This window comes from Gopherus evgoodei, chromosome 20 (assembly GCF_007399415.2).
Source record: "Gopherus evgoodei ecotype Sinaloan lineage chromosome 20, rGopEvg1_v1.p, whole genome shotgun sequence".
NCBI classification, from domain to species: Eukaryota; Metazoa; Chordata; order Testudines; family Testudinidae; genus Gopherus; species Gopherus evgoodei.
Genome location: NC_044341.1, coordinates 8843708 through 8869878, shown reverse-complemented (window position 1 = coordinate 8869878; position 26171 = coordinate 8843708). Strand labels below are relative to the sequence as shown.

Here is a 26171-nt window from a genome sequence, read left to right as displayed (position 1 = left end):
GCTTGAGCACCTTCCTTTCCCTGGAATGCGATTTTACACCTTTAAAGAATGATGAATGGCTGCAGTGCCTCCTCTTCAGCTAGCAATGTTTATTCTGCCGCATGTGCTTTGTGTCTTGCTTAATACTAATTCACATAAAATCCCCACGAAGAAGAGCCACCCATCCACACATATGGAAATAGTCTCGACACGCAGTAACAATAATCAGCCAAGAGAGCTGGGAGTTAGAAAGCCATGTACAGCTAAAAATTATGATACAGACAAGTGGTAAATGTGGGGAAAAAGGCAGTTAAAAGGAGAAAACCACTGAATGTAAATGGGTTATTACTTCAATCAACCAATTTGAAATCTGAAGTCTCTCTTCTGTCTCTTTTGGGGCAACAATATAATTAATTAAAAGGAAATGTCTCGATGCTTCTGAGTTCTGCTTCTGTATGTCATTCACCATAGGGTCCGGGAGAGTCAACCAGGCCTCCCATGAACTAATAAATATAAACCATAAAAAAAAAAAGAAGAAGAAGAAGCCACAAAGATATTTCATGCCCCGTTGACATCATGGGTCAGCTGACTCTCCTCTTCCACTCAGCGAATGACTAGCTGGAGTCTTTTCTGTCTCAGAACCGGGGTTGAGTTAACACTCTTTCAGGCCTCATAGGAGACCACAGAACCACAAGCAAACTGCAATCTCCAATTTAGAAGAGTACCTGTACCTCAGCGAGGAGGTTTTTTCCCCCCCTTGGTTGTTAACACCAGCTGTATTTTTGTCTATCTAGGGTAAGTTCCATTCATTCATTCATTTTGCTCTCCATATCTTACACCGCCCTCTGTCTATCTCTTTGCAAACCCTGTTTTCTTCCCCCCTGTTCGTACTAATGATCCAGCGTGCATATGCTTCTGTTGAAAAACTTGTGGCTAAGCATTCCTGTGGCACGGCAAAGCCAGATTCTTGGTTACAAACAGGCACTTAGCTTCCTTGTGGATTTCTCTCTCTCTCTCTCTTTTGTATTTCAGTTCAAACTTATTTTTTCAAGACTAGCGGGGGGAATATAAACAAACCACAAGGACTGGCCGAAGAATCATTTTGGGCTGGGGTCATGGCTTCCAACAGCATATTTGACTCGTTTGCAACCTATTCATCAACCTTCCTCCGTGGTGAGTAGAGCCCTTGTTTTCATCTTCTTCAAGGCAGGAAACGTTGTTGTTTGTCACTGAACAGCAGCATATTTTAATAACTTCGCTGGCACATCTTCAGTTGCATGCTAGCTGCTCACACAGTGGGCTGTCGTGGGATGAGTTTTCTGTTGTGCGTGTGACCCATGCTTAGAGCACTCCATTGCTATGTGAAATGATGAGCTTCTGGATCTTCTCGGCGCTTCTGTCCAGGCCCTACTTTGATGTGCCTTTTCCTTCGTGATGACTTTTTCACACTGTTGTTGACTCACCAGGCTTGGCATAAAATTGGTTGTAGGACCGTGAACATTAACTGAGTGATAATTTGTCCAGAGGGCATTGCTTGGTGCTAGATATATGCTATATTTCTTTCAGTCCTACTCTGCCTGCATAGCCAAAGTAGCTAGTATCCAAGCACTGTGGGGATGGATGCCTTAGAATATGCATAACCAGCAGGTGAAAGGAAAGAACTTAAGTCATCAGGTAAGAGCTGCAAAAGTTAATAGCACTGAACATTTTCCGTTTCTAAGGGGAAAGCTAGCTGTCCAGGGCACAAGAGTGTTTGAGGATGGTTGCTTTAAAGGTAGACTTGAAAGACTTTGCTATAGTGTGTGTGAGCATCTAGTGTTTCATTTTTGAAAGGCACTTCAGAAATGTAATTGCTTTGGACAACGTTTATTCCACCTACTCTTTCTGCTCCAACCCACAGCAAATGCACAAAGATGAGGCTTTATATCTTTCTGTTATCACAGAGGGACCTTACATTTCCAACGTTCAGCATGTGATTAGGAGGTTTAACTCCGTCCTAGAGCATTGCTGAATTGGGTCTTGTTTACAGAGCGCAAACGTCAGATCATTTTCCGCTCTCATTTTCTTCTGTATCAATATAAACTGGGGACCACAACTGGGTTGAAAGCTTTACTAGGCCACACAATGAGCCTTTTATTTGTAAATTTCAGCACGAATATCCAAAAGAGTCCGAGTGTGAAAACTGTTGCTTGAATCTGAGTGCCTTACTTAGTTTTCACTCAGCACTTTTGCTTGCATAAAAACAAAGCAAGGTGCCTAAGATCTGACCCAAAGAATTTAAACTAGACTGCATTTATTTTTTGTTGTATGGCGAAGGCACCTTTTTCTGCCGTGTGTCAGTGTGGAAGCAGGCTCCAGCATATCATTCTGTCATTCTGTTACTTGGGAGAATACTGCAAACTGGGACAGTCTCATTTTTTTCAGCCTATTGGTGTAGAGGGACTATCTCGTGCTCTGTGACATATTGCTAAAATCGGGGGTGTTTCTCAGCGTTACCTGCTTTTGTAAATCCAGTAAATTGCACAAAATCAATTTGTGCGATTGCAAGTCCTGCTATCTGGGATGCTGGTTACAGAATACTTTAAAAACGTAACTCATCAGGACATAAAGAATGTGCAGGTGGTCTTCTCACTGACTTACTTTGAACTGGGGAGCTTGGCATGTTCTCAGTTCTAAAACCTGTGAATGAAAACCAGGATGGACCCAATCTTTCATTCCTTGTGCAATCCAAATAATCCCTCATTAATTCCCTGAGTTGAAGATGTCTCTGGAATGCAGGATTAGACCTTAACATTAGAGTACTACAGGTACGCCAGAATACTGTAAATTATGGGGGTTTGTTGGATTTTTTTGTACTTGTTTTGTAGCTGAATTTCTAAAACAAGATAAGACGTTCAAGCTGATTCCAAAGATAAAAGCATTACAAAAAAAGAATTCTCAAATAGCAACTTAACACAATATACTGAAACTAAACGGATGAAAGAAAACGGTGTCAAAATCAATCAACTTTGATACCCGTCTATTAAAATGATTGGGGATAAATCTTAAGTTGAGTGTTATCTAGAATTAGCAAAATACTACAGAAGTCACTAGACCATATTAGGGTTTTACCAGTGTCAGAGACCAGAATTTGGCGTAGTGTTCAAAAATCCAAAAGGTTACATGATATTAAATGGATTAACATAATTAAATCTGTCCTAGTACATTTACTGTATTTGAATTTTCTTCTGAGCGGAGTGTGTTGGAAAGTGAGAATAATGAGCCAAATTCTATTTTTAGTTACATTGGTGTAAATCCAGAGTAGTTTCCTTGACCTCAGCAGAGTTACTCCAGGATTTACAATGGTCCAAGGTTGGTACTTATCAAAGTACTGGAGTGCAGTGTGAATATTCAGCAATAAATATAGTAGATCTTTATATCCTCCGCTGTGAGATGGTGTCATTACATATCCTTTGTACTCCACAGAGCTAATTAAAGGCAGTCCTATGGCAAGAAAATAAGAGAAGTTTATAAAAAACATTTGCACGGTCCTTTTAATCTGTGCTTTTCCCGCCACAAGCCAGATGAAGAAGTGCCGATGATCGGTCATTAAAAAAAAGAGAGAGAGAGAGAGACGGAAATATCACATCTTGAATTCAATTTCCATACAAATAGGAACTCATAAAAGTAATACACATTTTTGTTTCAGACATAATTTTATTAAATGGGGAGGAGAGAAAAACGATTACACTGAAGATGGAGAATAGCCAAATTGGGAAACATTTGTTTACGATTAAGACAAGAAATCCTTGTTTCTTTAAGAGGTTAGATGTGTCCTTTCCAGTGCAGTTGGGTGCATAGCTGGATCTGGGTGAATAGTTAAAACATTCACGAATGTTTTATATGAATTTCAAATGGCTTTCTGATTCAACTACATTCATATTGTGATTGATTTTCTGTCCCTGTCCATGCAAATGGCTATTTGTTTGCACAAATATTTAAGGAATGAAACAAACAAACAATTCCAAAAGCTATTCACTCTTCAGACTGGAAATGCTGCCCCCCTTCTCCTTTTCTGCATATTTTTCACTTACCCAATCATGAAGCAGAGGCAATGCCATGTGATTTAGGATAACCAATCACAATCCAAGTAACTGGCCGGGGCTGAAATGTAATTGCATAAAGTGAACAATTTTGGATATAAAACCTAATTTAGAAAAATGGGCTGTTTGAGGGAATTTGAGATCAGAGAAACTTCCTTAGAGATTTTTAAGGCCCGGCTTGACAAAACCCTGCCTGGGATGATTTAGTTGGGGATTGGTCCTGCTTTGAGCAGGGGTTGGACTAGATGACCTCCTGAGGTCCCTTCCAACCCTGATATTCTATGAGTCTATGACTGACTAACTAACTGGATAGGAGAAACTCTTTTCCTACAAATAATTTGCCCAGCTCTTCACATAAATCCAGAGTGAAATGTAATGAAGGTGCAGAACACTCCTGCAAAGTCGGAGACTGCCTCACTCTTGCTTAGAAAGGAGAAATATGCATATAGGAGAGGTACAGCCAAATTTTCATAAGTGTTCTGGTGCCGAGATCCTCAAATGCCCACTGATTTCAATATGTGTTAGGCTTTTAAATACCTCTGAGCATCTGAGCTTCAGCTCCCACACAGTCACCAAAATAAGTAGCATGTTAGGTTATCTTGAAAATCTGACCAATACTACACGGCCAAATTCTGCTCCTAAATTTGCTGGTTTAAATTGGGAGTGACCCCATTGACGTCTAGTGCCTAATAGTTCATTCCTGCGTGCCATGAATAATCAAAGCTCCCAATGAAATAAGGGGAGGTGAGGCATATGGGGAAGATTGGATTTCTTTGCCCCCGCAAATACTTTCTGTTCCGTAGGTGTTACATGAACACAGAGTGTTTTCCATGTCTCTCATGAAGAAGAGGAGTTATTAAACTGTGCTGGAGGGAATCTTTCTCCAATCTGTGTTACTCATCAAGGCCGTTGACACTGAGGACTGTGGCTGGTTACAAGAACCATCGCCCACTGTAATTTGATCTTGAAACTGCTTTAAGTAAGTCCATTATCCCGTTGGCATCTCAGTCCACCTCTATGAGCGTAGCTCATCCAGCCACAAATGTCACATTCATTAATCAATACTTGTGTTATGCTGGCAAAGGCTTGAGAAATGATAACCTGGGCCTAATTTCTTCCCAAGCACCCTCAATTCCACAGGGGCTTCAGTGGAATTAGTGCCCACCAGGCAGTTTAAATATAGACAGCGAAATGGGTCATGAGCCATCGTCCAAAGGGCCAGCAAAACTCCGTTGCTTCACAGAGGTGGGTCTTAAAGGTAGTTGATTTCGCTTTGTCCTTTCACTGGAGGTTCTTGAGTTACTTCATGTACACCAGTGGTTCTCAAACTTTTGTACTAGTGACCCCTTTCACATAGCAAGCCTCTGAGTGCGACCCCCCCCTTATAAATAAAAGACACTTTTTAATATATTTAACACCATAATAAATGCTGCAGGCAAAGCGGGGTTTGGGATGGAAGCTGACAGCTCGCAACCCCCCATGTAATAACCTCGCGACCCCCTCTGGGGTCCCGACCCCCAGTTTGAGAAGCTCTGACGTACACTAGCTAAGCCTTACAAGACTCATCTGAACAAAGGCTTCTCCTCTTCCGGCCGCTCTTTGGGGGTAGGGACTTTTTGTTCCATGTTTGTCCAAAACTCTCTCAGTGGGGTCCTGGACTGCGGCTCCTGGGTGCTACAGCAACGCAAAGAACTGTGAACAGCAACACTATCCAATGGTTGAGCACAGGAAGTGCGGGAGAGATCTGATGCAGTTTGGAAGGGAATTTAGAGAGATGGAATGAAATTACCAGGGCTGAAATTGGGCCAGGGCAGGGGGTTTAGCACCTGCTGTTTCAAAAAAATACCATGGGATCTTTAAGGGCCACAAAGACGCTAGCATATACATCCTCATCCCCAGTGCTTTGATTTGGTGAGGATGGCTTTGCCAGACTCTAACTTTTAACCTGAAAAAGGATAAACTTCCTCCCCTAATTCAAGTATTACCCCTAGCACCCTGCTGGTTAGGCACTGGCTCAGTGAGATTATCTCTTGCTCACCTATGTGGTCTAGTAGCTCGGACTCCTCACAGACACCTGGGTTCTATTCTTAGCTCTGCCCCATGCTGTGAGGTTGGTCAATTCATCTCCTATGTCTTGCCTGTTTGGTTGTAGGAGGCAGGGACTATCTCTTTCTGTGTGTTTGTACAACACCTAGTGGCTCTGATTGCCACTAGGGTTTCTCAGTATTTCCATTCTACAAATTATTGATGGTAACTGACACCTCATCCTGGAGACGTTGCTTAAACATCTCCCATCAGAGTACTAAATGAGCCTAACTTGTGACACAGGATTTAGGGAAGCTGGCATGACTGCAGCACACACGAAACTGTAATATACGAGAAGTCCTTATGGATACTTTAAAACGGGTGCTTGAGGCCAGAGTTTGCCTGCGGTTGCTGGTGAGTGCTGACTTCAAGGATGTCAGGAATGTGCTTATTCACTCCATTTCTTAGCTCGCAAAATTGTCAGTAGCTCTACATACTATTGAACCAATGGCTTCCCGCCATCCTTGGCTTCCAAGCCGCCCAGCTCTGAGCATGGTATCCCTGCAGCATGCTCTGCTGCAAATCATCTAGGATGATCCTGAGTTCACGAACAGGCTTAGTTTTCAGATCACTGGCGTTTTATATTTTTCCAGTAAATGTCACTTGGCCCCGTAAATCTAGTAATGCAAAGGAGTGGCTGGTCAAACGCTGCCATCTGTACGTTTCCCAGTGAAAAGAAAATTATGATTTTTCTTTCCATCATCTTCCCAGCTGCAACATGCCCCCCCTGTGAGTCTCCTAAATCTCAACAACATATCGTGGCTTACCTTGGGTCCTTTTACACTGCAGGCCCAGTCCTGCTGCTTTTTCCCCAGGAAACTCTCTATGAGTTCAGTTTCAATTGAGGTCTGCCTGTGTGAGGACAGCAGGATTGGTTCCTCTGCTGGGAGTTTAAGGCTGAGTTTTATCTGTGCAACCAAACCTATATAAAATTTCAACATTTACTGAGACAACGTGGTCTAGTGGGTAGGGCCTTAGAAGAGTTGAGTCCTACTCCCTGCTCAGCCGTTGATCTTGCATAAGACATTTCTTGGTTCTGCACCTCAGTTTCTCTTCCCACCTGTGTCTATTTAGATCGTCAGATCTTCAGGGCAGGGACATGTCTTACTTTATGTATGTACAGCACCTACCACAATGGGCCCAAGATCTCGGGAGAGGCCTCTAGCTGCTACTGTCATACGAATTAGAGTCATCAGCGGTGCCGTATCACAGAACTGTTAAAAATACAGCAGCCAACAAGAGGGAGACAAGGATCAGGGTGCAATTCTCAAACTTCCTGTTTGACTTGAGCAGGTTCCTTAATAATCTCTCTGGGCTTCAGTTCCCCATCTGCAAAATGGGTCTAATACTGACTGAGCTTGTAGGGATGTTCTGATGCTAAACAGATACCTAGGCAGACACAGAACTTAAAACAGAGAAGAAATGCAGGAATACAGGGGACACAACATGGTATAATACCGGTACAAATGACTTCCCACTCTGTACGAGTATTGGATCTGCAACAGTGTCCCGTTTAACCATCCTGATCAAATCGGAAGGGCCACTCTGATTAACGCCCTAGGCTAGGACTCCCCTTTACAATCAGGCGCCCCCACCCAACCCCGAGGATAACGCATGCCTCCTTTCACCCCGTCTCCATCTCCAGCGATATCTCTCACGCTGCCTTCCTAGTTTATGGGGCTCTGGTTTTCCAGAGACCTACAAGTCCTTTCCACCCTCTACAGTATTATCCATTAAAATGTCCTGTCTAACCTGGGAGAAGTAGAAAATCCTCCGTGAGCCAGTGCTTGCTGCAGAGAGTAATAATCCAAAAACAGACTGCATGCTCTGTGTGATGGGTTGGGTGTACCCCAACCGCCAGGCTTCAGCGGTTAATGTGTGCTCACCCCTGTCATATGATAGAGATCAGAGCCTTCTTAGCAACTGTGTCCCATGTCATGTGACTGGAGCCAGGAAACCAAGATCTCAGTCTTTTACCGGCAATCCCGTGTGTCACACTTTTATTACACACAGATTGGCAGAGAAGGGGCTAATCCTGTCCCTCTGGCTAGAGGAAGACTCAGTGTTGCCTGCCTTGGCTGCAGGATGGTAGGGCTGGGGAACTAATCCCCACTGCACCATTAAGGGTGCGCTGTGGGAAACTGCAGACTGTTGCAGGCATTAAGGAAGGCTGGCTCCTGGGAAGAAGGATGAAGCTGAGAGAGGAGAACCAGGAGAAAGGGTCTTTGGTTCTTCTTCCTACCTGGAACTTTGAACCATGCTTCAGATCTTCGTTTTCCCCTGAGCTGAAACAAACTGGGCCTTTCCCTGCTTCTGTTGCAGACTTGGACTGAGGGAAGCCCTGTGGACTCTGTGTCAGGGAGACTCCTTCCAGTCATGTCTGTTTGACAGTAAAACCCACTGCAAAGCGGTCTAAGCGTGCAGGCCCCTCTACCACTCCCACCAACCCATTCACCGGCTGTTAGTGTTGATCACTTAGGGGTTAAAACCCTTTTCTCTGTTGAAAGAAATGGAAAGAACCAAAGCAGAGTGAGCCCCCGGGACAAAGAGGCAACTGACTTCCTCACCAGGCATGTCTTACCAAGGTGTCCCGAGAGTTTCAGGTCTGCTGCTATTCTGAAAGGAGACCACTTGAAAGCCAGTAAATTGGTTCCAGACTCCAGCAATATGCTGGCCCTAACAGTGTATTGAGAAGCTACCCCCCCCACACACACACCCTCCCCCATTCAAAAACCTCAGCAATTTAAAGTCCTGGCCCTGAATCTAATAACTCCTTGTTGATTTTATTTCTAAACTGCTCCTAAATTGTCCGAGCTGAAAGACCACCCTATTTGACCAAAGCCACTACCCTGGGCACGGGGGGAGAAGGTGCTGAACTGGAATATTCCTTTTGATCGCTCTGTTCACCACAATCCTGGCTCAGTCTCTTGCATTAGCATGAACACTTCCGCCCTCTCGACACATCTGTAAACAACTAGGGCTCTATGTCAGATGCCTCAGGAGAGAACAAGAGCAACCTCCCTTAACTGCCTTATCCTTATGAAACTCGAAGGTTCTGCCTCAGAGAGGCCACAGAGCAACAGGCACAAAAAAATCACGACCCACCAGAAGGATCTGACAGGAACAGATCAAATGGGCCGCCAGTTTTGATCTGCTTCCAAGTAACTGCTTCCACCGGGGCCAGGAAACATTTGTGATTTTTTTTTGGAGTGAGAGTGGTGCCCAAAAATATCTTGGTTTTGCTGTCTTGATCTGTTTCATCATCGCCCAAGGAAGTCTATGCCCTGCACAAAGCGTTCTTGATATCTTCAGGAGCATTTTCTGGGACATCTCTGAGAAAATTGTCTTCCCCATCATGGAGGCTAGAAGACGAGAACGTTCTCGAGCACCTATCCAATTCAGTGATTCAGACAAAAGAACTGAGTTTGCTGGACCCCCTGAATATCTCGCCACCAGATCTTCCCCACTGATGACTCTGATCATGAAAAAAAACCTTCCTTAGAGCAAAATCTACTCAACTGTGGAATAGCCTCCCGAAGGAAGTCAGGGAAATCCCATTGTACAATAGGGGACGATGCTGCACTTGCTTGGAAGAAGGACCTATCAGATGACCTGATAGGTCTTTTCTATCTCTAATTTCTGTGGTTTTATTAAAATACAAGGAGACAGGACTGCTGAGGCAGCAAAAACAACAAGCCCCCAGGAGCGTAAGTCAGCTGTATTTCTAGCCAAAAGAGATGAGTTTGAAATGGAACAATGGGTCTGCAGCTGATGAAACTTTGCAGCAGTTTTAGCTGCAGATCCGGATCTGGATCCACTTTGTAGTACAAGCCTAGCTCTGTAATTACCTAAATTGGAGCATCCAAAGCAAACGCCCCTACATTTGGGGTGAATTTCAGGTTCAAATCCGGAGCTGATTTCCACACCTCGGGTCTCTCTTGTGTTAGCAATATATTAGCATGGTCGTTCATTCCCTTGCCTTGGGAACGAGTACAACCCAAAGCACCAGATGAGCCATTATTTCTTCGTCTTTTCTCTGCAAGGTCAGAAATGTCACTGAACTTGAAATTACACCAAGGAACAGACCAGAGCAGATTAGTCAGAGGTTTCACAATGACTGTTTTCTAGAGATTGTGGTCTCGGTCATTCAATAAACACTTGTAGGCCAACGTGCCACTTGGTTTGGGTCACATCCTGCTCTCAGTTACATGGGACGTAAATCCAGAGTAACTTTGCTGACTCCAGCAGTGCTACTGTGGATTTCAACTGTGATAGCGACGAGCAGAATTGAGCCCTTAGTCATCGTGTGCTACTCCGTCCACGCTCTCCTTGGAGACGTCAGAGCGGTATCTGTGTGGGTGGCGCAAAAGGGTAGAATTGTGAAGCCTAGGAAATAAATGGGAAGGCCACGCACAAGTAGAGAGGACAGCGATGGTTTGTAATGTTCCAGTGGATGGAAATTTTAGCCAGTTCATTTTTGGCGGCAAACCAAAGGCAGAGCCAGGAACCAATAATTCCTATAAAACAGAGGTTTTCAAACTGTGGGTCGTGACCCTGTCTTAATGGGGTTGCCAGGGGTGGTGTTAGACTTGCTGGGGGCCTAAGCCGAAGCCCAAGGGCTTCAGCCCTGGGTGGTGGGTCTCAGGTTACAGGCCCCCATCTGGGGCTAAAGCCCTTGGGCTTTGGCTTCTTTGCCCCCCCCCACCCGGCCCAGGGCAGTGGGGGTTTGGGTGGGCTCAGGCTTTGCCTCCCCCAACTCAGAGTCATGTAGTAATTTTTGTTGTCAGAAGGGGGCCCCAACGCAGTGACGTTTGAGACCCCCTGCACTGCTGTAAAATGAGGGGGAATGTCCAGGGCAGCCATTCAGTATAAAATATCCCATGTCCTCCCTTTGTTTTCTGTCCTTCACTCCTCTTTCCTTCCCTCCCCTTCATTGCTTTTGGTCACTGGCTCCCCATCATGCGCTGGAGAGGGTCTCTCCAAGCTGGGGTTCATGTCTGAGGATCTCCCGCAGCTCTCTGTCAGCTCGAAAGCGGGCGTCTCTCCCCAGCAGAAGCTGGTCCAGTGAAAGATAGTCCCTTGCCCACATTGTCTCTCAGATAGACACAATGTCGTTCTCTGGGTGCGTCCAGGCAGCGCAGCCTATCACAAGCACCACAGTCTCCCTGAAAGGACACTCTGAAAAACACGCCATTGAGGGGCTAGGAAGCAGCAGTCCATACGCCAAACCATGCTCCAGATCCAAACCAGGAAATGATGGCAGGAGATACCCATCAGAGTTCATTATTGGCCCTAGCATGGGGGATGATGAGCATCCTCAACTCTCCGGGAAGTCCCATAACAACCATGCATTGGTATGGTCGTAAGGCCAAGATGGGCCCCCCAATGCTAGTTGATGTCCACGCACCTAGTGACAGATGGTCTCTACAATCTGAGCAAACAAGGCTGATGAAGGAGGTATTGTCAGCCTCATTTTATAGATGGCAAACTGAGGCTCAGGGAGGGAAAATATCTTGCCCCCATATGGAAGGGGTCTGTGGCAAATGCAAATTTGACTCACACTCCAGTGGCTTACCGAGGCCATTCTTCTTCTCCAGATGGGCCAACAAGTTCCCGTGCTCCCAAGGTCATTGCAGAACCTCTCTCCTTCCCATGCCAGCGCCCTGCCCTATTCCCTAAGCCAGTGGTCCCCAACGTGGTGCACGCGGGCACCATGGTGCCTGCCAGGGCATTTATGTGCGCCCGCCTAGTGCCCAGCAGGGGAGAGAAGCCGCGGCCCCATGCCTGCCGGGGACAGAGTACTCCGGGGCTGCGGGTGCCAGTGTTCTCTGTCCTCGCGGCTTCTCTTCGGCTTCTCTCTTCTCTCTTGATTCATATATTATGTAATATTAAATATGATGTTTTTTGTATTATTTAATGTACAAATACAAAATAAGCCTTGAAAAATTGTTGGCGCCTGCCACACTCTTCTGAAAACATGAATGTGCCACTGGCCACAAAAAGGTTGGGGACCACTGCCCTAAGCCAAGTCTAGCTGAGTGATTGCTTGCTTTGAACAGAACTATTTCCGGTTTCATGGGATAGCGCTGTGATAAAATGCCCCACTTGTTTCATTTGTTGTAGGTTGGAGCCAATGTCCACTTCAGCACAAGCAGAGGTTTTTGATTTTATAATCTTCCCGTAATTCACCACCTCAGGATTCCTGCTCTACAAACTTTTCCTTTTAATGGATTTCTGTGTTGCTTTTTAACCACGGAAAACTGTAACCCTGACAATATTGCTCTCTCTCTCTCTCTCTCTCTCTCTCTCCTGTCGCGTTATGTGAAACGCCACATCTCAAAGCAGAGGAAGATGGGAGTGTAGGAATGACTCATCTATAATGCAATGTACGATAGGGGTAGATTCCAGACGAAAATGTCTGTGGTTTCATCAAGACTTTCTGGAGTATTTCTCTGAACTAAAAGAAAGGAGAATATTTTTCCACATTCTAAATAGCACCTACATGAATCTCCTCACGTGGCAGAGCTAAACTGGTCTCTTTCTCTTCGTGTTTAATTTATGTCATAAAATCCTGGAAAGCATTGTGTATTATTTTACTATAGTCTCACTCAGAGGTCCCAACTAAGAGCAGAAGGAGACATGCATTCCCGGATCTGAGGCACTTACAATCGAAGGCCCCGATCCTGAAATCTGATCTCCATGGCCAATATTTATTAGTCTTACAATAGCACCTAGCAGCTGCAGCTGAGATCAGGCTTTCTGGTGCTAGGTGCTGTACAGACACATAACGAGACAGTCCCTACCCTGAAGAGTTTATAATCTAAATAGACAAGGCAAAGGGAGTGTTATGCCCATTTTACAGCTCCTGAGGCACTGAGAGATTAAGTGATTTGCCCACAGTCACAAAAGAAGTGAGGAACCCTTTAAATGACAGAACCCAAATACGTGTTTTGAGACCATGCTACCAAAGGCTAATTCAGTGGGCCGCATCTTGAAGTCTTTGCTGTTTATTTAACAAAGGGTATGTCTCTACTGCAAACGCTGTATACAGGTAGGCCCGTGAACTGGCTCGAATCCAGGGAACCATAGCAGTGAAGACGGCACATGGGGTGTAAAAAGTTACTGTGTTTCAAGGCAGAGGTGGCTGCAATTCAGTGGTGGGGAAAATGACTCCCGTGTGTAGGTTGTTAAGCTCTTTGGGATGAATGACTCTAAGACCCTGATTCAGCAAAGTACTTCGACAGGTGCTGAATTCTTAGACCATCAGCAGACATATTGAAGTCAGTATGCAGCTGATGGGAATCTAATCGCACATCCTGGGGTCACGCCACACACAGGAACTGCCTCAGGCATTTAACAATCTGGGAGGCAGGTCAGAGAGAAGATTTTTGCCTGGAAACTGAGCTAGATTTGGAGAAAGGAGGAGTTAAACTGGGGTGTTCTCTAAGGCGCCATAGAGGTCCCATTCCTACTTCCATTGATGGCAACAGTGGAGGATCAGACCTTAGTGCTAAGGGGTGGGAGGGTCCCAGAGCTTGGGCTGGAAGTCTCCACAGCAATGATACAGTCCTGCAGCCCGAGCCCCATGAGCCCAAATTGGCTGGCACAGGCCAGCTGTGAGTATAGCCACTGGAACTAGGGGGGCTGGAGGGGCTGCCGCACCCCCTGGCTTGAAGTGGTTTCTATTATATCCAGGGTTTACAGTTTGGTTCAATGGCTCTCAGCACTTCCACTATAAAAACTGTTCCAGCCCCCGGCTGCATGTGTCTAACTGAGTTTTCCACTTGTGATTAGTGAGAGCAGAGTGGCGGTTTAACCCTTCGCCGATTGCCATGCATGCAAAACAGCTACTTGCTGTGAAAGTTTTCATGAAACAAACATTCATCTGACATGAGCAATCCCTTAAATGACAATGCAGCTGCCATTGTTGTGTGCAGTAGCAGTGTTGGTCCCAGGATATTAGAGAGACAAGGTAGGGGAGGGAATATCTTTTACTGGATCGACTTCTGCTGGTGAGAGAGAGGAGCTTTTGAGCTGACCCAGAGCTCTTCTTCAGGTCCTGAAGCTCTGTGAGCTCTGTGTTAGCTCAAAAGTTCATCTCTCTCAGCAACAAGTTGGTCCAGTAAAAGATATTAATTACCTCACCTACCTTAGCTCTATAATGCCATTCCCAAAAAGGCTACTGCTCTTGTAAACCTTGCATGGGCTGGTCACTAATGAGGCAAAGGGCAGAGAAGGAGAGTGGTCATGCAATTGCACGTCTGTGGTTCTTTTCATCTGAGGCTCGAAAAGTGCTCAACAAACACTGGTGACTCCTCCATTTTACAGATGGTTACACAGAGGCACAGAGTGTTTGAGAGACTGACGTCAGAGGGCAAGTGTGGGCAGGGAATCCTGACATCAAAGCCCAGGAAGATCCACCAGTCATGCAGGGCAAATGGCACATGGAGAACACCACTCTACTGGTGTCCAGGGTGCGTTCCCAGGACTAACGAGAGTGAAAGTATTCAAATGGCAATTTGCACAATCAGCCTTAAATTTGGGGGACATGCCCATTTGAATCATTGCAGGCAGATTGAAACATCTGGGCACCTTCTCTGTTCTAAATTCCCCACCCCCACCCCCGACTCCTAAGTAGAGCTGAGCAAATCATTGACTTTTCAGAATGGTGGCCAAACTGTAAAACAACAACAACACCAAAACCCAGTTTCATTTCAAACAGAAATTGAATTTTTCCAATTCTCTCGCCGAAATGAAAATCCAAAAATATTTAATTTGGTTTGAAACAAAATGTTTGGAACTTTGAATCGAGTCCACATTTTCAAAAGGGCTTATGGTGATATTTTTTAAATGAACTATTTTGACATTTCTGGGAAGGGGAATCCTTTTGTTTTGTTTTGGCCAAAATTATTAGTCAAATTCGACTCAAATTTACAAATAGTTTCGGTGCCCCCCGACATGTCTTTTGGCTAGGACACTAGGCTAATATCTATTTGTTTTTTAACAAGAGACCCATGTGATCTTTAATTATTATGGCCAGCTTCCTGGTTTTAAGTCCCAGCCACAGATGGGTCTTAAGAAACCAGATACAATCAACATCACAATGGATAACGTGTAGAGTATTTTGCTACTGGGAGCCGCTGTTAGAGAAGAAAGTGCTCTAGTTATTATTTACAGACGATCCTAAAGGCCTGAGTCAGTGATTGGGACCCCACTGTGCCAGGTGCTGTACAAAGATGTAGTAAAAAGACAGGCCCTGCCTCAGTGGACATACAAGCTTGGTTAATGACAAGATGCAACAGGTGGATATGGTAAATCACTAATGGGAAGAAGGCAGAACGTGGCTGCAGTAGTACAGACATGTTGCTACATTTCTCTTTGCATGTACAATGTAGCTCACATCTGCCTGCATTAGGCTGCATGTCAGAGGGGATTACTAAAGAGGGATTTGAGGGACATTTTTAATTTCACACCTCATAATATTCTATCATGATATCGTTAGGCCAGGGAAGCAGTGTTGTCTCATTAAAGGCATAGTCCTTTCCCTGGGCAAAATCTGCCGAGGAGGAATTTAGATTTCATTTAGGTTTTTACAGTGATTTCATGGATGATAAATAGTACTTATTCCTTTAACACCAACTTCACTAAAATGCAGCTATTTTGTCTGATGCTTACTGCAGTCTGAGACATGTCAGCTATGTGTTTCACATCATGCAGACATATAGGATCTGCTTGTTATTTGCATGTTACAAAAAGGCATATAGATAGGCAGAACCTTAGCCAGGAAGCTAATGAAAATGGTCTGAGAGACAAAATCCCTTCAGCAAATGACTCAGCCGAAGATAAAAGCTCAGAATGTGGTCAGTGAATCAATTCTCTTTAACCTTGCCTGCTTCTTCATGTCTGATGGATGCTACCATGTTACCTGGAAGCCATGTTATCGTAAAGGTCTAGAAAACATGACCTATGAGGGAAGATTCAAAAAACTGGGTTTGTTTAGTCAGGAGAAGAGAAGACTGAGAGGGGACATGAGAACAGTTTTCAAGTATATAAAAGGTTGTTACAAGGAGAAGGCAGAAAAATTGTTCTTCTTAACCTCTGGGGACAGGACAAGAAGCAATGGGCTTAAATTGCAGCAAGAGAGGTTTAGGTTGGACATTAGGAAAAACTTCCTAACTGCCAGGATGGTTAAGTACTGGAATAAATTGCCTAGGGAGGTTGTGGAATCTGCATCAGGAGACCTGAAGTAAGCACCCCTAGCCTGGATTCAGAGCACATCTTTAGATCATGATTTGAGAGCACTGTTATTAGAAACAGGCATGAATTGGAGCCTCCAGCATCTAAACCCCCTGGAAAGTCAGATCTGGCTCTGGATCCAGACATCTCACTTCAAACCCTAACTAGCTGGATCAAAGGAGACTCTCCATTAACTGCTTCCTGTGTTGGGGCTCTGATGCATAGCTGAGCAGACCTTACTCCATCATGGACAGCACAATGGGTGACACATACACTCTAGCCAGTTCATTAGAGGCACAAATCATTTTCACCCTATGTAACATATTCCCATTGTGTACATTATACAAAATAGCCAGTAAATAGTAAATTATACTGCCAGCATATTGTTACCCATTGCAAATATCATCAAATGTATGTGTTACTAAAATTACAGGATATATGCTTACTGCTACCTATAGGATCAATATATATTAGAATGGACCGAAATGCACTCAGCACTGGTCTAACTCTGCTGCCACCGAACTCATTGGCCATTTTACAATTAACTGCGATGGGGACAGAGTTAGGGCAACACGCAGGACCTTTTAAACATCTCTCTGCTCTGCTGTAGATCAGTGGCTCTCAACCTTCCCAGATGACTGTACCCCATTCAGGTGTCTGATTTGTCTTGCGTACCCCAAGTTTCACCTCACTTAAAAAACTACTTAATTACAAAATCAGACATAAAAATACAGAAGCGTCACAGCCACACCATTACTGAAAAATTGCTGACTTTCTCATTGTTACTGTATAATTATCAAATCAGTTGGAATATAAATATTGTACTTACATTTCAGGGTATAGCTCAGTATAAACAAGTCATTGACTGTATGAAATTTTAGTTTGTACTGACTTCGCTCGTGCTTTTTATGTAGCCTGTTGTAAAACTAGGCAACTATCTAGATGAGTTGATGTACCTCTTGGAAGACCTCTGCATACCACCAGGGATAATATGTGAACCCCTGGTTGAGAACCACTGCTGTAGACATCCAGTGTGTCCTTGGGCAAGTCATTTAGTCTCTCTGTGCCTCAGTTTCTCATCTGTGAAATGGGGATATTGTGTTGGTCTCTACCTCACAGGGGTATTGTGTTGACAAATACATTAATAATGGTAAGGCCCTAGCAGACGACACAGTGACGGGTGCCATATATGTACCATGGACAGATTGAGCTTGGGCAGAGCTGAATAATAATAAATAAATAGAAATGAGTAGTTATTTTGGCTTTCATCTCCCTCTTGTCTGACCTACTGCTCCAGGGTTTTCTGCCATGCCTAGCCCTGTGGCATTGGCCCACTGTCTCACACCCAAACTGTGTTATGAACAGGAGATATTGGAGACGTAACTTCTTACCAAAACACTCCATGTACACAGGCTGTGATTTTCAAAAGGGCCGACTGCTTTGGAGTGCTGAGCTAACCACACCCTGGAGAGCCCTTTCTGAAAGTCAGGGTCCTTGAAGGCCTGTCTAGCTGGGCTCTAAATGGAGGCCCCCAAAATCACTCGTAGCTTTTGAAAATCTTGGTCCAAGGGCCCAGTTCAGTGTTGCCCTGCTCCGTCTGCCGCGGTTAACATCAGTGCAAAGTGATGTGAGGGTGTTTCACACTCCCTTTGCATTGGTGTAAATGGCTCCCCAAGGGGCATGGCCACAACTGACTGGGCCTGAAATTCCCAAAAGATTCGCAGGATAGAGGTCCTTTAATCCACAGCACTGCCTGTCCAGAGCTCAGTCTGTCTGCCTACGGTGCATAGATGACCCCGTCACTGTGTCGTATCCTGGGGCCTTATGCTCATTAATGTCTGTCATCACAGTACCCCTGTGAGGTAGGACAATGCTGTTATCCATGTTTTACAGATGAGGCATTGAGGCCTAGAGAGACTAAATGACTTGCCCAAGGTTACATTGGAAGTCTGTAGCAGAGGAGGGAATTGAACCTAGATCTGCGGCTAGGGCGTTAACTCCTGGACCATCCTTCCTCTCTTTGATGCAGAGACTGCCTCTTCACCGCTGTCTGCAAAGCACCAAGCACTTCTTGAGAGCTTCTGCTCTGTAAATACAAATGTTCTTTTAAGCGGTCTCGTCACACAGTTCTTATCCTCGCCTCCACCCCTCCCACACAGCTGTGACCCCAGGGACAGCCTGGGAATACAGATGTGCCTTGCAGCATGTCCTAAAGATGGCCAAAGCCAGGCTTTTTGCCATGGGGTGAATGCAACAGAGGAGAATGAGTGAGGTCCTGTTATGGATCAGGAACAATTAAACCTGTGGGCCAGAGCCTGCAGTCCATGCACAGGCAAGACACCAGATGAAGTCAATGGAAGAGGAAGTCCATGGGAGGAAGAAGGTTCCAGTGGTTAGGGCCCTAGCCAGAATTTTGTGTTCATGTCCCTGCTCTGCCACAGACTTCCAGTGTGACCTTGGGCAAGTCCCTTAGCCTCGTTGTGCCTCAGTTTACCAAAATTGGGATAGTAGCAATTTCCTACCTTACAGGGTTGTGTGACACTAAAGAATGGGGGACTGTGTAATGGGGCTGTGTAAGCACCTACGATAGATAGTAAGTTGTGCCAGAGTAAAGACTGGGTAAAAACTCAAAGGCCTTTAGAGTCCAGCTCTATACAATGTAGAGTCCTCTTCTGATCTCTGATACATACATGACTTTCACACCCCTTCCCTGCAGAGAGTGGGCTGTCAAACTGTTACCAGTCACTAGTCTGGAAATGTTTCTCTCTTGTCTCACCTGTTTGGTCAATTCGTCTCCTCTCTTTTTCCCTCCCTCCCCGTCCCGGTACGTTCACAAGTCAGACAAGCCAATGAAGAAAGAACACGGTATTGTGTGCGAGAGTCACTTTCCAAATGAGGTAGCTGCTCTCGCAGACAGAGGAAGTGGTTTCCCAGTCAATGGGAACTATGTGAAAGTTCTCAGAATAGGTCCCATGTACACACGGGTCAGGCTTCCTTCTGATTGAGCAGTTCACACATCAGTCTCTGACAGGAGAAGCAGACAGTGTGAGAACAGCACATGGGAAGAAGGGGCTGTCTGAAAACCCAGATTTTTTTTTTTATTATTTCTGGTGCACATAACTCCCACACAGAGTATTGAAAAACTCCACCTGTACTGGGTTCTGAGAAAAACAACTGGGTAGCTAACTCCTGGCATTGCTCATTGCTCAAGTCTGGAATCCCCCCTAAGTTCAGCAAGGGTGTTGTTGTCCAGGCCGAAAGCTGAACCGGGAATTTTTCCCCCCACCTGAAAACCAGTCCAAACTTCCCTAATTTAAGGTGATTTATGGCCTCATGGAGAAACCTCTGACTAGCCCATTCCAGAGTAGCCTTGTATTTGGAATGCTCTCTATAAAGGCCCCAAACCACTGCCCGGATGAATGCATGTGGCTCATTGACTCCAGTAATGCTAGGAATTCATAGGGAGGGCCTGAGTCTGATCTCATTCTGGAGTAAACCCATTGAAACCAGAAGAGTTACATCAGAGTAGATCAGCAAGAGACTAGAGTTTGGCCCGTCTCTCTTAAGGCCAGGAGGGACCATTATGACTGTCTAGTCTGAACTCCACGGGCCAGAGATTCTACCCAGACTTCTGCGTCTAGCCCAGTAACTTGTGGTTGAACGAGAACGTGTCTTTTAGAAGGGTTCTGCTGCAGTAACTTCAGCTTCCGCAGTGGGTGGCTTTTGTCTTTTTTTTTTTTTTTACAATTGCTGTAGAGCCACTTGCAGGTACTTTGGTTTGTGCCTGGAAGAGAACGAAGCCACAAATATAAGGTTTGCTCTGAATGGTTGGTTCTAGACACTCACCACACAGCTCACGGTTGTGAGCCGACTCGGTTATACTGAGCTCCAGTGGTAAGCACTGCAGGCGTCGTGGCTCACAGGCTTTGGCGATATTAGAGCCACACGTTGAATTGCCGTTTATTAAATCTGCATCGCTTCTTGCTCTGAAGACACAAGCAGCGCAGCAGTGTAGCGGGCAAGAAAGGACTCGCTCTGTGCGTGTCTGTAGTGTATCGCCTCCAGGCCGGTGACATATCTGCTCCACTCCAGATAATGTTATTTAATGGGCACTCCCACTGCCTCTCTTCCCCTTTGCTCTGCTCATTTTGGCCTATTGCCATTCCTTGGTGAACAGTCAGTTTGATGTAGGGTTTGATATTGCTACCACTGAAGTCAGCCATAAACTCCCACTTATTCCAGTGGGAACAGCAGCCCTGTTGCAAGGTGTCAGTCCTACACACACTCATACGCTTAACGTTAAGCATATGGGAAGGGTTGGCTGGATCCAGGTCTTATACTGTAAACTCATACGGGTGGGGACTGAGTCTTCTTCTATGTTTGTGTAACGTGTGATGCCCAGACTAATCACACACAGACTAATATTTGACTGACAACCTTGATTTGCCATTCTGGATGGCCTGTGAGAACGCAGGGAGCTAAGTGTACATCTGCTATAAGAAGAAAACTCCTTTTCCCCGACTGGATGATGTAGGAACCTAACAACACTGCACTTTCTAGTCAATTGGACTACTGGCAGTTTGCACTGATTTGGTCAGTTATACAAATCACTCACACAAGTGTAGTAGATAACAGGAATTTGCAAAGCCTTTTGAATTTCCTCTCAGCCACATCCCTTCAGTTTCTGCCCTCTGGAGAAGATCCATTGCCCTCTTCCTGCTACGTTCTAGTTAATGCCATTTGCATGGTTGCAATGCAGCTAAAAGTCTCGAGATCGTGGAGGTCTGAGAAATCTGTTAAAGCCTCAGAGTGCCAGGACAAAGGCCTGGGGTTAGGCAGGTAGGGGAGGGGAGCTACAGGCTACACCTGGCTGTGCTCAGCTAATGAGCCCAAGCCCAGATTCTCAAAGATATTTAGGCATCTCGCTCCCATTGATTTAAATGGGAATTAGGTGCCTAAATACCTCTAAGGATCTGGGTCATCGCACCATGGGCTAAGCCGGTAACCAAGCAGCAAGGTAGCTCTCCTCACAAGGGGCGAGGGAAAACGGGGTTGCTGGATGTTGAATAGTGGTCAGCATTGAGTGACAGACCAAGATGTGATTGCCCTGAGTGTGATATCGTCGTATTATTGCCTGTGCCTGGCTGTAGGTCAGGGTTTGCAAGCCTGTTTGGGGGCGGGGAACGTGTCTCCGTTGTGCTACTTCTGAGCAATAAGTCCCCTGACTGTTCCCCTGGACCTGTTCCTCCCCCCAGGGCTCTAAATATTCTGCCGCCCCAAGCAAGGCAGGCAAGCTGCCTTCGGCGGCTTGCCTGCGGGAGGTCCACCGAAGCCGCGGGACCAGCAGACCCTCCGCAGGCAAGCCACCAAAGACAGCCTGCCTGCCGCCCTCATGGCAACCAGCAGAGCGGCCCCCATGGCTTGCCGCCCCAGGCACGCGCTTGGCATGCTGGTGCCTGGAGCTGTCCCTGCCTCCCCACTTCCTCCCATCAGTTCCTTTCCCACGGAGGCTGCAAATACTCACCCACCCTTAATCAGTAGACTCGAAGACTTGGCCGTGGTCTTTTAAAGCCTTATCAGGGTAGATTTCTCACTTGTGCTACTTCTTGGCTATAAATTCCCCAGCTCAGCTGCTGTCCCTGCTCCTGCTCCATTAACTCCTTTGGGTCTACTCTAACCTGGGTTTAAAAGGCTAAGGCCAAGGTTTCAGAAGGATCCGTTAATTTTGGGTGCCTCGTCTTGAGATGCTCTAATTTCTAGAGTTGCTGAAGATCCCCTGCTCCATACTTGCTCAACACCTCTTGAAATCAAAGCGAGGTAGGTCGAATTGGGCTCCTAAAAATGAAGGCCTTCTTTACCCCCAAATGAATGGCCAGTTTTGAAACTGTTGGGCTTAAAATGTGGACAACTGCTCTTCACTGGGTGACAATCACCCAGGTAAGCTCGCACTGACGCTGGGATGAGAGCTCTTGCGATTTTAAAGTTTAGCATAAACATCGGGGAAAAACAAGAGAGAGACAATAGTGTGTGAATTAGTAATGAGTGGGGAGGGATTATACTGAAAGAAACAAGGCAGGGACTTACGATATCATTATAGTTCTTATTTATTTGCACTATGTAGTAGGGTGACCAGATGTCCTGATTTTATAGGGACAATCCTGATTTTTGGGGTCTTTTTCTTATATAGGCTCCTTTTACCCCCAACCCCCATCCCGATTTTTCACACTTGCTGTCTGGTCACCCTACTATGAGCTTGCCATCTACAGAGAAAAACAAACTGACCACAAGTGACTGGCCCGAAGTCACAGGGAGTCTGGCAGAATCAGGTTTGAGCCTAGATATTCTCAATACAGCTGTGCACAAAACTGATATTTTTTTTGGTTCCCTGGCCAGTCTGAAATGCTGAAGAAAAAAAAATGAATGAAATGTTTTGCTCAGCCCAAAATGAAATGTTTGGTTTCCTTTATGAGTTTTTTTATTTGGTTGAAAAATAAAATAGAAGCAAATTTTGGAAATGGTAAGTTGTTTTGAATAGGAACATTAAAACATTTCCACGTGTTTGGAATGATTGTTGGTTGGTTTCTTTTTCAACCAAAACAAGTCAGCCAATTCGATATGACATTGCAAAATGTTTTGATCGACCCAAATCTGCATTTTTCAATGGACAAAAAGTTCCGGCCAAAAACTTTCAGCCTGCTGTAGTCCTGAGTCCTGTCCAGTGCTTTCACTGCTAGGCCCTCCTTCCTCTCCATTCCTTCCTTGCCTTTTTTAAAAACATTATTTCTGAAGGGAATGGGACAGTCAAAGCATCTACAATTTCCCATAATATAAACACATTTAGAAATGATTGCATTCCCCCTGGGAAGAAGTGAGCACAGTGGGAGCATGAGGAATGTATTACTTGAGTTGTCATTAAATAAAAGAAAATATAAAAACAACCAACATGGAGCGGGGGAAGCAAAAAGTGTTTTGTTGAAATTGATCGTGAAGGGAGATACTGAAAAATTAGCCTCATTCAACATCACCCTCTGCCACAAGGCAGGAGGGCCCTTTAAGGGAATTGGGTTTCATCTCAACCCCTTTTGCAATTGACTAGCTGCCTCCCAAGTGATGAGTTTGTACCCAGGGAGGGTAGGTTTTTTCTGCAATAAAAGATCAGTGGCCCCTGGCTCAGGACAGTGGATCTCAGAGTCCAGGCTCCAGCCTGAGCCTGACTGTCTACACTGCTATGTTTAGCCCTGCAACCCAAGACCCATGAGCCCGAGTCAGCTGACCTGGTGCCCTGGATTTCTTATTGCAGTGTAGACATAACCTGAGAGGCTGCTCGTCAGCTGGACCTTAGATAAGAGTGATACCTGCAGGAAGCAGGAAGGCTCCAGCAGGAGGCAAGGCCTGATTTACCGGTTTGGTTTGTGTAGCGCTGAGCTGTTTTGATTTTAGGGAAATAAAATGCCAGCCTGAAGAGAACGGCCTGAACAATTGCTAGTGGTGGGAGTGATTTTTGATGCGCTTTCCAGTCAGGTGGCCTATAGTCTCCATACTCCTCAACTTCCCAGTACCCAAATGAGGGATACAATCGCTGGGCCAGATCTTCAGCTGATGTAAACTGGGGTAGCTCCTTGTACGTCAATGGAGCTTTGCCAATTCACACCAGCTGACCCAGTGTGTGACAACCCCTCAAAATGAGGGAGATAAAAATTATTCATGTGGGGAGACTTTTTAGATGCTGTGAGGATTTGTTCATTCATTTGCAAACTCTCTGTAAAGTCAGTTTCACGACTCCTGATGTAAATTTCTTCTCCACAATATAAGTCAAGAGGAGGCTGCTTTAGGGTGGAGTGCAGGCAGTTCTGGCATGAAAAGAAATGACATCCCCAGGAGCAGACATGCTTGAGAGGTTATGCTGCCCCGTCATCCTTGGGCTTCGTGGGTTATTTGGTAAGTGGCCTGTGGTGTTAGCTGTGTGGGGATGTGATTTCACGACAAAACATGGCTATTGTTAACAAAATAACTTACCAAAATCAAAACCAACTTGGGGGAGTGAGGAGAACTATGGTAATAGACCAGACTTGACTCTGACTTATACATCCTCAGTCTGCTTAGTCCACATCCGCAGGGCCTGAGCCTCCTTTTTGCTGCATACTGTTTTCCAGGCTCTTTGCCTGTTTAGGGCCCAGATCTCATCATACTTACACTGGTGTAAATCCAAGATAACTCCATCAAAGTCAAGAGAATTATACCTGTGGAAAACCACCAGGGCCCGGGAGATCAGAATCAGGCCCCTTATCGATGTTTAGCTGTAAAGTGCCGTGTGTGCTCTGGCTATTGCACAGCACAATACTAATAGCAACTGCTGCAGTTCATGGCTATTGCAGAGCTGCAAGACACCGCAGTCCTTCCCTTGGGTCTGTTCCCAGCCTTGCTGCTGCGTCACTCTGTTCTTTGGGACTGATCACTGACCGTTCCTCGTGCGTAAAAGGGGGGTGATGGTACTGACCTGGGCTGCAGGAGTGCCATATCTGTAAAGCAGTTTGAGATCCAGAAAAAGTGCCCTCTGTGGGCACAGCACTGATAAGCAGAACGACTGAGAACTGAGCACGCCACTCCGTTCCAGGATGTGTAACACAGTACCTGGGGCTCTTACAGATTTACAACTTTCCCCAATTAGTCCTCACAATGCTCCTGTGGGGGAGGTAAGAACGCGCCAAAGTAACTGATAGTTTATACGGATTAATTTGCTGGAATAGCCTTTAATTTCTGTTTTCAGCTGTTTATTGGCGAACCCTCCCTGCCAAATCCTCTCTATCTGAGAATAAGCCTTCAGGGAGTGCTTGGGGTACTCTCCAACCCTCTTGAAATATTACAATAATCACTACAGTTATGGGAACAAAATAAACACAAGGGACTTAATAATACGTTTGTGTGCTGGATGGTGCCAAGAAGAGCAGATCTATTTGGGAGGCATGATCCTGTTTCCACTGAAGTCACTGAAAGTTTTACCTTTGATGGGAGCAAAGTTGGGCTTGTACAGCCTGAGCTTGCAAACCCAGCCAGGACGTTAATAAAATTATTCATAGCAGGCTCAGTCTCTTGTGCCTGTGTATGGAGCACCACAGGGCCTGGAACCAGAGTTCCGAGAGGGTCTGCGCAGGTGCAGGGGACCACCTGTGTGGTTCACAATGTGGGACTGAGGTTGTAAGTTGCTTGGAGGCGAGATTGTGACTTTCATTTGTCTGCGAAATGCTAGGCTGCCGTTGGTTACTGTGTAAATACTGTTATGACGGGACTTACCAGATGAAGCTGGTAAACACAGGTAAACAGAGTCTTGCAAGTTCTTAGTGTTGGTGCACTGATCGAGTTTTGAAGAAATGCTTGCGTTGTTGTAAGTTTTGTGATTTTGTTTCTTTTTGGGGAGCTGTGGCAAGCAGCAGGGAAATTTGATCTCTGCTTTAATCTCTTTAGAGTCAGTTCTTGCTCCCTGGAAACTGGGCATCAGTGTTATAGCTGAGAGTCTTGAAAGAGGGCATTGCCTGCATGCTGTTTGTGACCGTCCCTGTTCAAGGACTGCTGTATGTAGTCTAAAACAAGTTGCTCTAAGAATACACCCAGATTGTATGTCACTGATTTCTCCTCCAATGAAGAGACAACCTACAGTGCTCCAAAATCTGCTGCTGCTCGGCAGAGGGGTGACAAGATAATTAATAAGCTCAAGGACTTGCCATTTTATTGTACACCTATGGTGCACGAGGTTGAAATGAATCATGCTCTAGGAAGAAAAATTAAGCCTTG

The 26171-nt window shown here is 45.4% G+C and overlaps 1 protein-coding gene across 1 annotated transcript in view; it reads left to right on the top strand.

The window, feature by feature from the left end:
• The first annotated feature begins 666 nt into the window (after positions 1-666).
• Positions 667-26171, top strand: part of RUNX3 (RUNX family transcription factor 3) — a 116286-nt gene continuing 90781 nt past the window's right edge. The window contains 2 exon segments of the mRNA XM_030539279.1: positions 667-774; positions 1012-1152. Coding sequence (XP_030395139.1) covers positions 1095-1152 — 58 coding nt within the window. The 5' untranslated portion in view covers positions 667-774; positions 1012-1094.